This window comes from Alosa pseudoharengus, unplaced genomic scaffold (genome assembly GCF_046254945.1).
Source record: "Alosa pseudoharengus isolate Yale_2024_CS ecotype anadromous, Long Island Sound unplaced genomic scaffold, YU_APseudo_1.1 YU_APseudo_1.1_scf_20, whole genome shotgun sequence".
Classification (NCBI taxonomy): domain Eukaryota; kingdom Metazoa; phylum Chordata; class Actinopteri; order Clupeiformes; family Clupeidae; genus Alosa; species Alosa pseudoharengus.
The window spans coordinates 5062776-5076152 of record NW_027468664.1 but is presented as its reverse complement, the minus strand read 5'-3'; the positions used below and the strand labels follow the sequence as shown (position 1 = coordinate 5076152).

The window sequence follows — 13377 nt, the reverse complement described above, 5'->3', positions numbered from 1 at the left end:
GTCAAATATCACTCTTAAGCCAACATACCATGTATTCTTTATTAAGACAATATAAAAACACCTGTTTCAGAGTTCATGAATTCACTGCAATCAATCCTATTCAGAAACTGGGAACTGCCAGGATTAGACAATTTCTGAAATAGGCTAACAAGTTTTATTGTTGAATCTATTTCCAATTAAATTGTAAGTTGTCTGTAAAGTTGTAACTGCCGGTTTGTTGTCAACTTAACTGAAACATATTGATGCTAACTCACATGATTTTCATTTGAACTGCACCTTCGAGCCATGTTTACAAAATAGAAAGGCCATGGCAGTATCAGTATGGCATAGGAGTGAACTTGTCCATGCTAACAGTCCATTTTACTGATCTATTTATTTCTCAAATTCTGTCTGCAAAGTTTTTAGTAGGCTAGTTGTGTAATAGGCCTAGACTGTCAAAGGTCAGTGTGTGATAGTCTACTTGAGGACCCTTCAATCCTCAGTCAACTTGCCCTTAGCCTAATGCTGGGAATTTTAGGGAGATGATATGCGGCCCCTTTAAGAACTGAGTCGCTGACATTGACGAAATTTCCTGGTCTCGCCTGTGTGCAGTGTGAAATCAACAAGAGAGGCTCGAGGTTGGGTAGCTCTCTCCCTGGTCAGTCTTGTATTTATTATAAAAGAAACTAAAGCTTCCGAAGACCAGACGCCGTTTTAGTATTTCAAAAGATGGATCCAGAACGGTGGAGCTAAATGTTTTATTCGTATTGACACCTCCAGGTCGAACCTTACCGTTATTCAACAGCAAGTACACAAAAGAATCAATCAAAGACAATATTGGTGTTAATGAAACTTCGCTACGAATTAAGAGCTGGGTAAGGAACTTTTTTATTATTATTATTACTCCTTAGGTATTATTAGAAAAGTTATATGCCTGATTCATATTTTTATTTTATCCGTGGCACTGCAAGGTTATTCTTCTATATCGCCCAACAGGCGACACAGGCTATTCGCTCCTTTGAGCATGATTAGGCTACGAATTGTGCAATAATTCAATGAACTTCACATCTTCATACCTCACTGAAATACTGTTCGTTACATTACCTGCGATTTGAAGATAATCGTGTAGGCTTTTTAGGCAACATGAAGACTTCATACACTGATTTACACTGGTCAGTATGTTGCTATACTGTTGCATCCAGCCTAGCTTCTACAGCCCTCCAACCTGCAAAAGGCTACTCCTGCAGCTGCAGAAAGCAGTATTTGTAGGCTAGGCTACTGTGAAATGTTATTATAGGGCTATATGATAAGTTATGAGGGGAGCATCGCCAGATTGACTAGCTGTCCCGCTGTACCGCTTGCGTGACGAGTTTATTGATTTTATTGAACACGAGAGTGTAGCGAATCAGTGTTGCAGAGGTGCATATGTGTGTTTTGCTATCAGACATCTGTTTCTCGCGCTTAATGTCACCATGTGGAATTAAGTCCGTTTGATGGTGAAATAGCTTTCACTGACAGCGAGTGTGCTGTCCATCACGAGCTTTACAAATGAAATGGCCTTCTTATCCGTGTCTCAGGAAGCTGCCATCGCGGTTACTGATGGTTGATGAGTGATATTTTTCTGAACGGGTTTACATTTTTGCTTATATCCTACACCGCCACTCAGCAGTCTACTGGTGACAAACCCCAGACCATGCGAACGATTGTACAGTAGCTAGATTGAGCCTACTTGTAGCTCAGGCTATGCCTTCTTTTTATAGGTGCACCCCCTTTAGGCCCACCTATTCATGTTTCTTCTTTTTCTTTTTCCCCCCTTTAAGCATGTAGTATTGTGGACTGTTGCTGAATTGTCTGAACAGGAACAGTGGAATTGACACGATCTGAGGTGTTATGTTGTAAGTTCTCCATCCATCCTTCTGAGTTGATATAGGCCTAACAACTGACCTAGGCTACTGGGAAAGAAGTCACATTTATAGAATCATAAAACCATGCTGATTCAAATCCTCTATTTTAGTCCACTCCTCACGTTTGCTGGTGCACTAATGTTGGTCTCCATACAAACGTAAGACGAGGATACTGTCATTTTAAATGCTCAGATGGGTTTTACTTGTGCTTAGCTATGTGATGTCAGACAGGAAGAGTTGTCCAGATTTCACCACTTCGGTTTTTAAGGTTTTGTCAAGAGGCATAATAATCTAGAGAGAGAAACAGAGGGCATCATGACTCGAGCATTGAGCCTATAGAGAGAAATGTCAAATGGAAACATTCCAAACAGACTGTCCCTTTAGTGTGTCATTGTGTTTGTGGAAAATCATTTCATTCATTTGTTAACAGAGAGACTAGTGCCAGTGCTTCCTTCCCTTGTCCGTCATGTGACCCTGAGGAGTGTAAACCGTAGTGTAATCTGGGGATTAAGGAAGAGACACACTTTAATCCTGCCACAAATGTCAAATCATATCATTACAGTCAGGTCAAAACAGCAAATTTAATGTTGATATTTTAAAAGGAATATTGAGTTGTACTGTATATGGAGTCTGTCCTCCATGGTAATGAGACAATATTCCTTCTGGTGTCTCATGGTTGGGTGTTTTTGTAAATTACCTGTATATGGCCTTAAATGTAAATTATTCTGTTGTTACGTCATAAATCAGTGACTAATGCATAACTAAAATGTTGATGGTTGTCATTTCCTATCAGCAATAGCCTATCCAAATCATTTTAAGTGTGCTTGTGTTGGCAATGATGTTGTTTATTGATTGTATGTGTTGAAAGGAAGTGCATATTAGTACAGCAGAGTTATTGCCGATTGCTATTGTTAAAGGAACACGGCAACTTTTTGGGAAATTAGATTGTTTGCTGTCTAAGCCAGAGTTAGATTAGAGGATGCATACCCTTCTGTTCTCTGTGCATGCAATAACACAATCAGAGACCATTAGCCGAGCTTAGCTTAACTCGCTGGGAGTGGGTTACACCAGTCAGCCCATAGCTCCCATTTTGTCTAATAAGATAATCTCTCAAGAAAGTCGCTGTGTTCCTTTAAGTAAAAAAAAATGCTCTTTGTCTTCTTCTTCCTTCATCTCTTTCTCTACCACCCCTCTCCTTGCAGGGTTTCTATACACCATGTTGAGGTAAACCCAAAGATTTCTTTATTGAACATGCTAAGGCGGTTGGATAAAATCCGATTTCGAGGCCAGAAGCGAGATGAGTTCCTGGATATAGTGGAGTCCCCCAACACATCGGACACTGAAGGCAGCGATGACTTCCTGGTGAAACCCAGATCTTCCAGCAAAGACATGGAGGACCTGCGGGACTCTATGAGTGTCAGTGTTGCATATTTACATTTTACATTTACATGTATTCATTTAGCGCACTCTCCTACCCAAAGCAACTTACAGAATGAGGAATAACATTGAAGATACAGTGCAGGAGACCTTAGGTAGAAATTACTACTTACTGTATACATAACATGCACATATGACCATGTTCCTATGTTTGCATAATGGAATTGAATGATGCAAGTTTGCAGTGATGAAATTATCCCACATAAACATATCAGTTATTACTCTATGTTATGATTGTAAATCTTATAGCAGCCATGGATGGTATTAAAAGTTTTTAGACTTGTGAAAGGTCATAGGTTATTGACCGACAAAAATTCAAGTCACATCTGTTGCTGAGCTGTAAGCCAGCTGTCGAAGACAGTATGGAGTCAGTGTTGGGTGTTTAGTATAGGTGATGCATGATTCTAATGTTGTGGTGGCTCATGTGATTTCTACCTGTGCAATCTTAAAAGAGTAAAGATGAAGCTCGCTGTGCTATACTGCTAGACTTAAGGTAACCCTGGACAGGATCAGTGCAGAGGCAAGCTCAGGGCGCTCTGTGAGTGTCATCTGAGGATCTCAACTGGCTCACTGGAGTCACACTTTCCATTCCCACTTTATACTATTAGATCATAGATTAGCATAGCACTTAAAATGGAAGTGTCATTTAATGCACTGATGCACATGTTCCCACCTTACATTGCTTGTTCTCTCGTTACTTTGAGAAATGAATCATACTCCTTGGCAACACTTCAGATGTAGCTCCAGATTGTTTGGTAAAGTTTATACACAGACTAGGGAGTGAAGCTCGTCTCAAGAGTTGAAGCCAAAGAGAGAGTGTTTTATGCGTCATTCCGGATATCCAATATGTTAAAGGGGCTGAATGGAGAGCTCTTTTGTGCTGTGTCTTTCATATCAGAGATGATCTTTAATTCACTTTGCCTTTAGCTATGTGTCCGACATAATACTTCAAACCTTTGCTTCCCCTAATGGGCAACCAGGAGCTGTCGTTGTAATGACTCCTTTCTTCTATTATTTTACTTATTTTACTTTTACTTTAAAAGGCTTTGGAAATCTACATTGGTGTTTATTATATGACTGAAAGTCATTAGTCATGCCATTGTATAATTTATCTGAGACCTCTTACATCTTACATGAACTGACACTCTGAAGCTTAAGCACTCTGTGTTTACGGTGAGCCATGCCTGTGGGTAGGAGTGTGGCTTAGCGCCATGTTTCAGAGTAGGCAGGCTGGTCCTCTCTCCTCCGGTTATGTAGGAAGCAGCTGTGTGAAGTTCACTGTGGAGGAGGAATTTTGGAGAAACAAGTCTCCAGCAGTTGCTGGTTCTCTCTCTCTCCTTCTCAGGACACATTCTGTTTTTCTCACGCTGGGTAGATTGCTCAACTCCGCAGCCCCTAGTGCTGAGCACTGACTCAAGCAGAGGCACTAAAAAAGATGAGTAGGGATTTGCCAGGGGAGGGAAGACACAGGAACGTTACTGAGGAATGTCTCTCTCAGTGTTTTCCATCGCGTCACATGTGGTCAACCTCGCCTGAGGTAAAGAAGGAAAGCTTCCCAAAGTGGTACATATGGTCATCACTATTAATCCAAACACAAGATCCAGAAAGTCCCTGGCGATTAAGGATTTACTGGCAGCAGCCAAGGCCTCCTACATTGGGTGGTTCCAGAATGCCCATAGCCTTTGTAAACACTTGTGTGTTACATCACAACATTGCCTGGCCTTTAGCTCTAGAATTCTCCTCTTGCCTTGGATACAAAGACTGCAACCTGTCTTCGGAAACCTGTAATTATCCTGAGACTGGCTAAGATGTTTCTAAGAGCGACATGATTTCTACTTTTTGGTCTGAGAGTCAACATGAGATGAAAATATTCAACATTGCATAAAAAGCTTTTTCTGTCTATATAAAAGTACAACATTACTAGAGATACTAACCTTATAGTTTCTGTTGATGTTGACTGGTTGCAAATTAAAGGTATTTTGGTTACACAATTTATACAGTTTATTTTGACCTAAATGTCTTGACATGTGTCATTATAGTTAGGAAATTCTTGTCATTTGAATGGTCTTGTCTGGTGACTGACTTATTGACATTACAATCACGTAGCAGTTTAGTTGTATGGCATGCATCACACTGGGCCGATGTGCTGTCCTGTGCTGTCCTGTGCTGCCCCGCAGCTGTTCTCCTGGGGCAATCATTTTGATCAGAGCTGGATGATTGCTCTCTGTGGATGCTCTGATTTCCTGTGCTGCCGTGTTGCTACACTTTGACTGATTTCTGAGCAGCATCCTGCTGTTGAGACTGAGGGGAGTGATGAGTCATGCTCCCAAGCCTCTGTTAATAATGCCCTCTCTCTTCCTGCAATGTGTGTCTACTATTACCATAAGCACACACACACACACACACACACACACACACACACACACACACACACACACACACACACACACAGTAACATGCACATCACTAACAGGCTTTTAAATACACAAAATAACAAACATTGTCAGTCTGAAAGTTCTTGCATGTTTCACTTTAGACTGAAGCTTAGGTTCTCGGCATAATGATGTTGCACACACAGTATTATTAATGATGTCCATCCCAGGAGCCCCTCTAATGAGACTTGTTTCCCCTCAGTGCATTAATGTCATTAAACAGAAGGCTGACTTCTCCAGCTGCTTTGCTAACAGTATTTCAGTCCCAGAATGCACTCTAGAAGTATCCATCACCTTTTCCATTTTTCCAACAAGGGCTCCTACAGTACCCTTCCACAGGTCATATTAGGGTCATAGGCTGGGCAAACAAATAATATCACTTATAATCTCTTACTGACCAAAATTCATTCATTGTTTTTAATGAATTTAAATCAGGTCCTGATTTGTTGGGCTTCTTGTTTCAGTATTAAATTATGAGCATACGGTAAATAGATTGATATGAAACAGATATGTGATAATGTTTAGATTGTATGAAACTGCAAACAGATCATTATGATATTTGCCTTTGTATTTATCAAAGAGGTGTTTTTAAACATTGTAGATTTGAGAAATCTGTGAAATTATATTTATTGAAGATCAAGTCTCCTAGCCGCAGTAGTTGTCTTTTCTTACTCTAAAACCTAGTGTGTACACTCTGGCTTCTTAATACATGCAGCTTTCTGCCCTCGCCTCGTTCACGATGCAAGCACTAGACATGACGCTGTCCCATTCTCTCTTGCATTGAACCCTGCCATGCCACAAAAATAGACAACCGCTACTTTTGTCTTCCCTTACCCTTCCGCTTCAAATGTTCTCCCTCTGGTTGTTTCTCTGTATGGTAGAGAGAGAGAGGGGGGTGGAGAGGGAATGTGGGTATCCTTCCTGGTGGCTCGACAGGAAACACAATGGTTTAAGATACACTGCAGAACGGGAGGCAGAAAGGCGGCATCAGGGAGCGGCTACTGCAGTCTGTGTGTGTGTGTGTGTGTGCTTGTGTGCACGCATGTGAGTAGCTGTGTGTGTGTGCGTGTGTGAGAGAGAGAGAGAGAGAGAGGGAAAAGAAGGAAGAAGGAAAGAGAGCGAGCGAGTAAGAGTGAATGAATGAGGTAGGGTATGCTGGTACTGTCAGTATGTGTCTCTTTAAGGCACGGTGGGTGCCGGTCTGGTGTCTCTGCAGTGCCACTCATTTGCAGTACTCTGCAGCTAGAGTGCTCGCTCCCTCATTCATCCCTCTTTCTCTCTCATACATACACACCTCTCTTCCTCCCTTGTTCTCCTTCCCTCTCTCTTTCTCATTCCCTCTTACCTTCTTTCACCTGACTGTGGAACAGAAGCCAGAGCAGCGCTGCTGTAGCCAGATCCCTGAGTCAGAGGGGCTCAATTGTGTGTCTGCAGTCAAATGGGAGGGCAGTAGCATTAATGGCTAGCCTTTGCTAACTCGACAGGAGGGAGAACAGGACATTGTGTGTTTCACAGAGGCTTTAAGTAAGTCAGGAATGTTTGGAGAGGCTTTCTGTAAGGGTTGTATTTCCTTCTTTTGTTCTCAAGTGACTTCAACCCATATCTTCCTGCTGTTTGTCCATCTGTATGTGTGTGTGTTTGTGTGTATATAGGTTGGCTCAGGGGCTGCCAACATGGCTGCTGCCATCCAGGACTATCAAAGGAGTGAGCAGGATCGTCTAAATGAGGTCAAGGGTCATCTGGAAATTGCCTTACTGGAGAAGCATTTCTTACGTGAGTAGTGTGGTGTTGTTTTTTTTTTTTTTTTTCAAATCCCTTCTTCCTAAAGGAGCTGTCTTATTTATGCATGTGCTTCACAGAGGGAGAGGGCAACAGAACGTGGGGAAGGAGAGAGAGATGTATGCTAGAGGATGACCTCACATTATTTTCATTGTGGCTTACGTCTAGTGTGAGTGTGATTGGTTCATGCATAACTTCCATTAGCGAACAAATTGCGGAGCGCTTGTTATGTTTCTAAAGGGGATGCTATTGGCCTCAAGAGCCAATCATCTCCAGCTTGTGCTGTCAGCGCCCCACTCTGTGCGATTGTTTGCACTGGAGTGTTTAATTGGCCCCATCTCACATCAGACACTCAGAGGTTATGAGTGCACGTCCTGTTATAGTCACTTTGGTGTTGAGTTTGATACCAGTGCATGGAACTACTCTTTGATGTTCTTCCTCTCTACCACTGATAAAATGTACCTGCACTGCCAATTGTCATAGATGTTCTGTGCATGTTCTGTGTGTTTGTTTTTTTTGTGCACTCTATATGGTTTTTAAACTGCTGTTTGGAGGTCCTGAATGTCGACAGCCACCGAGTCTTAGTGAATCGAAATGAGCCGCCAGAGACTTGGATTCTCTGCTGCCGATTGGACTGTTAAGCAGAATTCGTCCTTTTTCTGACGCACGCAGTGCAAACCCCCCTCTCCGCCATTATGTAACGCAAGCCACTCTCCAGCGCTCTCTCTCTCTCTGCCTCCGAGGCTTCTGGGGCTCCGACAGGCGTCTTCTGCAGTGTGGGCAAAGCCTGTTCATTAGATGGCTGCCTCCTCACAGGAGTGGCCATGCTCTTCACCTCTCTCTCGCTCAGCAGCTGGACTAAGCCAGCGCATTGTCTGAGTGCAGCCCAGCAGCACACCATGGCCGACCGTGTGCTCTTGGCCTCCGCTGTGTGTTTACATAGACAAGCAGCCTGTGGGAAAGATGGGAAAGATGCTCGGTGACGCACAGATACCAAAAGATGATTGTATAGACCCTTTCAAGAGAGTTCCATTATCAGCATCATAGTTGGCCCCACAAGAGTTCCATTATAACATTCCATATGTTATCTTAATGCAGAGGAAGTAGATTGGGGCCCAAATAGAATGTTCAAGCATTGTTTTTGTTTTTATTGTTGAAAGGGTCTATAGGCTGTGGACTTCCTCTCAGGCTGTTTTTACACAAGCAGTGTCGCTCTCAGTGGTTCATCATTCTCTTTCTTCTCTCTCTCTCTCTCTCTCTCTCTCTCCCACACACACACAGCCACTATTTCTTTCTCGTGTCTGACAACGTGTCTACCTTTCACTCTCGATGGCTCATTCATTTTCTCAGTCCTCTTTCTTTGATATCTCCAGAGCCCTGTTCAGCGCTTCAGTTCCGAGCCTAATGGAATATCTGCTCCATACACCCTGATGCTATCTTTAGGATGTAGTAGCTCTAATTATCCGAGAGCTCTAGCGCGTCACTCCCAGCCTTGGACGCTTTAATTGTATGCTGACCTACTTAGCCTGTGTAGTAGCATGACAGCCCAATGCTATTTCTGTGTGTTGTGATTATATGTGCGTTTCCCGTCAGAGGCATTCCCAAGTACCCAGTGGCAATGGAAGCCCTTTTCAGGTATCCCCATGTGAGCTCCTGCTCATGGGTGCCGAGGGTCTGTTGTTTATGGGGCCAGTGGTTCATCTGGAGAACACATGGTAGAAAATGTTTCTACTTTTGCTATAGACCCTTTCAAGAGAATTCCATTATCAGCATCATAGTTGGCCCCACAAGGCTTCCGTTTCAACATTCCATATGTTATCTTAATGCAGAGGAAGTAGATTGGGAACCAAATAGAACGTTCAAGCATTGTTTTTGTTTTTATTGTTGAAAGGGTCTATTGGTGAATTGAAACAGCTGCTTCTCTGCACCATGTTGGAGAGTCCTAAGCAGATACTGTATTCACTCGGGCTTCCCTTATCTGTCGGGTGTAATTGGACTTTGGGGTGGGGGTGTGTGTGTGTGTGGGGGGGGGGGGGGGTAATCACTGAGGCATGTGATTCCATTAGCTGCTAGTGGCGCTGCATTGTGTGTGTGGAGGCAGTGATACGGTCCAGTGATACGGTCCAGATAGGGAGGAGGCATGAGGGTGGATAGCGAGCGGACAGATGAGACTCAGCTGCTACCGTCCTGTGCTGCTGCCACTGTTGCTCCTGCTGAGACTCAAAAGCCCTGATACTGCAGAAATCCACACCTTCTGCAACGTTGTGGAAGAATATTGTGGAAGAAGTCCATCGATTGTGAAATGGCACGCAAACAAAAACAGAGGTGAAGTCATGCTAACAACTAAATGGACTGAGATTAATGGGATTAGAAGAAATACTTTTGTGTTTATCAAAACATTAATAATTAGTGATTGGTCAATTGGTCAGAAGCATTAATAATTGGTGATTGGTCAATTGGTAAGAAGCATTAATAATTGTTCATATGTGGATGTTTGTAAACAAAATAGCCACACAATTGTTCACAAGAATTCGTATGGCCTAATAAATAATATTTTTATGTAACAGTTATTATCCCTACACCATATCTATCAGAAGGTGGTGTGAGATTCTTCTCGCCCAGTAAGCACATGCAGGGGGGTCACTCGCAATGCTCAGCATTCTCTGGCCAGCAGAGCAGGGTGCTGTGCCAGGCACCGAGCATCCTACTAGATCATGCATGAAGTGGCATTTAGTCAAACACATTTTATTGCATCGCTCAATGTTGGTGTCAAGTCTGGAATAGCCTACTCATAATGACCACTGTATTTCTGTGAGTTATTACTTTTTGTTTGTGTGTGTGTGTGTGTTTGTGAGTGTGTGTGTATGTGTGTGAGAGAGAGTGTGTGTGTGAGTGTGTGTGTGTGTGAGTGTGTGTGTGTGTGTGTGTGCGTGTGTGTGTGTGTGAGTGTGTGTGTGTGTGTGTGTGTGTGTGTGTGTGTGTGTGTGTGTGTGTGTGAGAGAGTGTGTGCGTGTGTGTGTGTGAGAGAGTGTGTGCGAGTGTGTGTGAGTGTGTGTGTGTGTGTGTGTGTGTGTGTGTGTGTGTGTGTGTGCGGTGTGATACTGTGTGATGGCGAAGCATACTGTTCAGCTATGATGTCAAGTAAGGATTTCCTTTATTATTGTGTGTTCCTTCCTAGTTAGTCGTCCTTATTTTGTTGCATTTGACATTTATTCCTGTCAGAAAGTTATAGAGGCCCTGAGCAAAACTAATGAATCTTAGAGGTGCTGTCATGTCCTAGAACAGGTCCCCTCACCACCAGTCTTTTAAAGACTAAAACTGGCCTTTTAGAGGAAAAACTGTTTGTGAAGGTGATGGGCAAAGGTTAGGTAAGGAAACATTATTATATGTGAGCATATTGGTGTTTTAGCTATGGCTTTTCATATGATAACAATGGGTTTTTCTTTGAGTCTTTCTACCCAGACTGCCTCCTCAAACATGTTCCCAAAATAGGCTTCTTTCAAAGTTGACAGAGACACTAAAGCTACCAGACTGAGAGGAGTGGGCGTGAGATTCTTACAGGCTGTGAGTTTCAACAGAAAGCCATGTGTTGTATTCCAAGTGTCTCCGAAACATGAGGTTTGCTTCAAGGCTCTGTTATGGCGGATGGAAAACCACTCAACACAGGTAACTGTGGGTTTGTTTAACCAGAAGCATCTGTAAAGCGCTTTGGAGTTGGCATGTTGTGCTATTTAAAGATGGGCTAATTAGGTGTCCAGTGTGCGATATAAAAATGGAAATGCTCCTTTCGGGCTCAGCAGGCACACTGCCAGGCTTCAAGGCTAAGAGAGTGGCCACCCACTTTTACATTTACTTATATAGTGACATGCCACACAACTATCTGCACACCCACAAGAGCTGATCTTCACTTGATGCCCAGTCACTCGGTGTGTGCGTGCGTGTGTATGTGGCCAAGGTCTTGCTGTGTCATACAGGCTCTTGGCAACAAGTACTACTCACTTAAGTGCTTAAGTACCCTTTCCCCTTCCACACACACACATTTTTTCATCAGAGTACGTGTATAGTAACGCCATGTCCCTATCAGGTTGTGTGTATACAAAGTGCCCTCTGTAAACTAGGTTAGCTATTGGCTACAAAGTTTGGGTTGAAATTCATTGCCTTGTTAAAAGGCTTAATCTACAGTAAGCATCCCCTCTCTGAAGCTATGCTGTCCCAGTTGGAGGAGGAGTAACGATCAGATGTCTGTGGTGTTGTTGATCATACCAATAATCTGCTGTATCTTTTTCATATCACATTGCAGATGCATAATATAGCACATTCCACAATGTATTTTTCATCTTATGTAACTGCTCCCTCGTGGTGAGCAGAAAACAAATACCACACTGTTGTCTAGCTAAAGCTGATTCTCACGAGTCATTAGACCCACCAGCATAGCCCCTCAATGCACAGACATCATATGTGCCAGTCGCGGGTTAAATGGCACTTAATGGTGAGATGCTACCCTTCGGTGCCATCCTGCCCTTAATCAGGAGCAGGCGATCAAAACAGATGTGTCCTTATCGGTGTGATGTGAAGTTCAAATAAACGTTCATAAAGGGCATCATTGACTTTCTATTTGCTTATGAAAGAAATGACCCCAAAGCCATCAAGTAGTCCTAAATATCAGGGCAGTAGTTGGAGTTTGTGATGTTGTAATGTGTAATGACCCACTATTAAATTGTTTGGTGGAAGAAAGGTTACACAGTTACTGTACTGTATAGTCTTGCTCAGTAAAGCTGTATTAACTGCCTCTATTCTTTCATACAATAAATGAAAGCCTTATTGCTGGTGCAGTAAGCCCTACCAATCCATTTATTGCACCACTTTTACCAATATAACCATAAATAATAAAGTTAATTAAGCTTTAATATAATAATTGTATTTGCTACTCTGTGCTTTAATTTATCTTCATTCAGCTCTCTATATTTTAGAGCTTTTGGGCTAAAATAGGTGAGTTAGCAACCTTATCAATCCTTATTAACTAGCTAGGAAAATAACCCTAGGTTATGTATACTCTATCAAGAATAATCATCGATCAATATCGCTGATAATCATGTTGTGCAGTAATGATAGAACGGTTGCGTGAAGCCACTGTAACCAGTGTGTGTATAACTAGACAGTGTGAAAGGGAGGATAGAGGCAGGTGGGTGTTGATCCTGCAGATGCTGTGGGCACAGTCTTCTACTTGCTCCAGAAAGGAATGACCTTCAGTTCACCGGGTTGACACCAGATCTCTGTTGTAATGTGCCAATAAAAGATCTCTGAGTTCATAGTTAGGAATGTCACATTGCTCAAAGCACTGCTGCACAGCTTGCTGTAACCACAAAGCCCAGTTATCACCCCTCCAGACTCATGTACTGAATGCATGAAGGCAAAGGTTTTCTTTTGGCGCTTGGTAAACCCTCCCCGCTTTCCATCCTGTTACCATGCAACCCAGTCTTTCAGTGGTGGAGCCAAGGACTTGTGCTGGCTTTGGTGGGCTTTAGCTTTGTGAAACTCAGGCCTTTGTGAGTCTCTGCAGGTTGGCAGAGTGTCAGAGAGAGAGAGTGGAGTTTTGTCCCATTTAAAATGGTTGTGTGCTGGCAGACTTTGCCACCTGAGGTCAAAGAATCTGCAGTCAGAAGGGTAGTGTTGTCTTTTAGTGTTCCCTTCTAATGATGAAATTCCACTGAACGTTAGTTGAAGAAAGGGATTATGAAATTATTAGAATTATTAGGTAAACAATTTCCATAGTTGTTCATATGAGCATCATGTTCTCTCGAGCCTAGTCTGGCAGGAAATGTAATTATTGGTTGTACAGTTGTCTG

The 13377-nt window shown here is 42.7% G+C and overlaps 1 protein-coding gene across 2 annotated transcripts in view; it reads left to right on the top strand.

Moving 5' to 3' along the window:
• The first annotated feature begins 605 nt into the window (after positions 1–605).
• Positions 606–13377, top strand: part of gramd4a (GRAM domain containing 4a) — a 32216-nt gene continuing 19444 nt past the window's right edge. The window contains exons 1-4 of one of the 2 annotated variants that reach the window (XM_076296300.1): positions 606–854; positions 1800–1874; positions 3086–3299; positions 7405–7525. In XM_076296300.1, the coding sequence (XP_076152415.1) occupies positions 1870–1874; positions 3086–3299; positions 7405–7525 (340 nt within the window). In that variant the 5' untranslated portion in view covers positions 606–854; positions 1800–1869. The remainder of the gene's footprint in view (positions 855–1799; positions 1875–3085; positions 3300–7404; positions 7526–13377) is intronic. The other variant, XM_076296299.1, reaches the window with a different exon arrangement.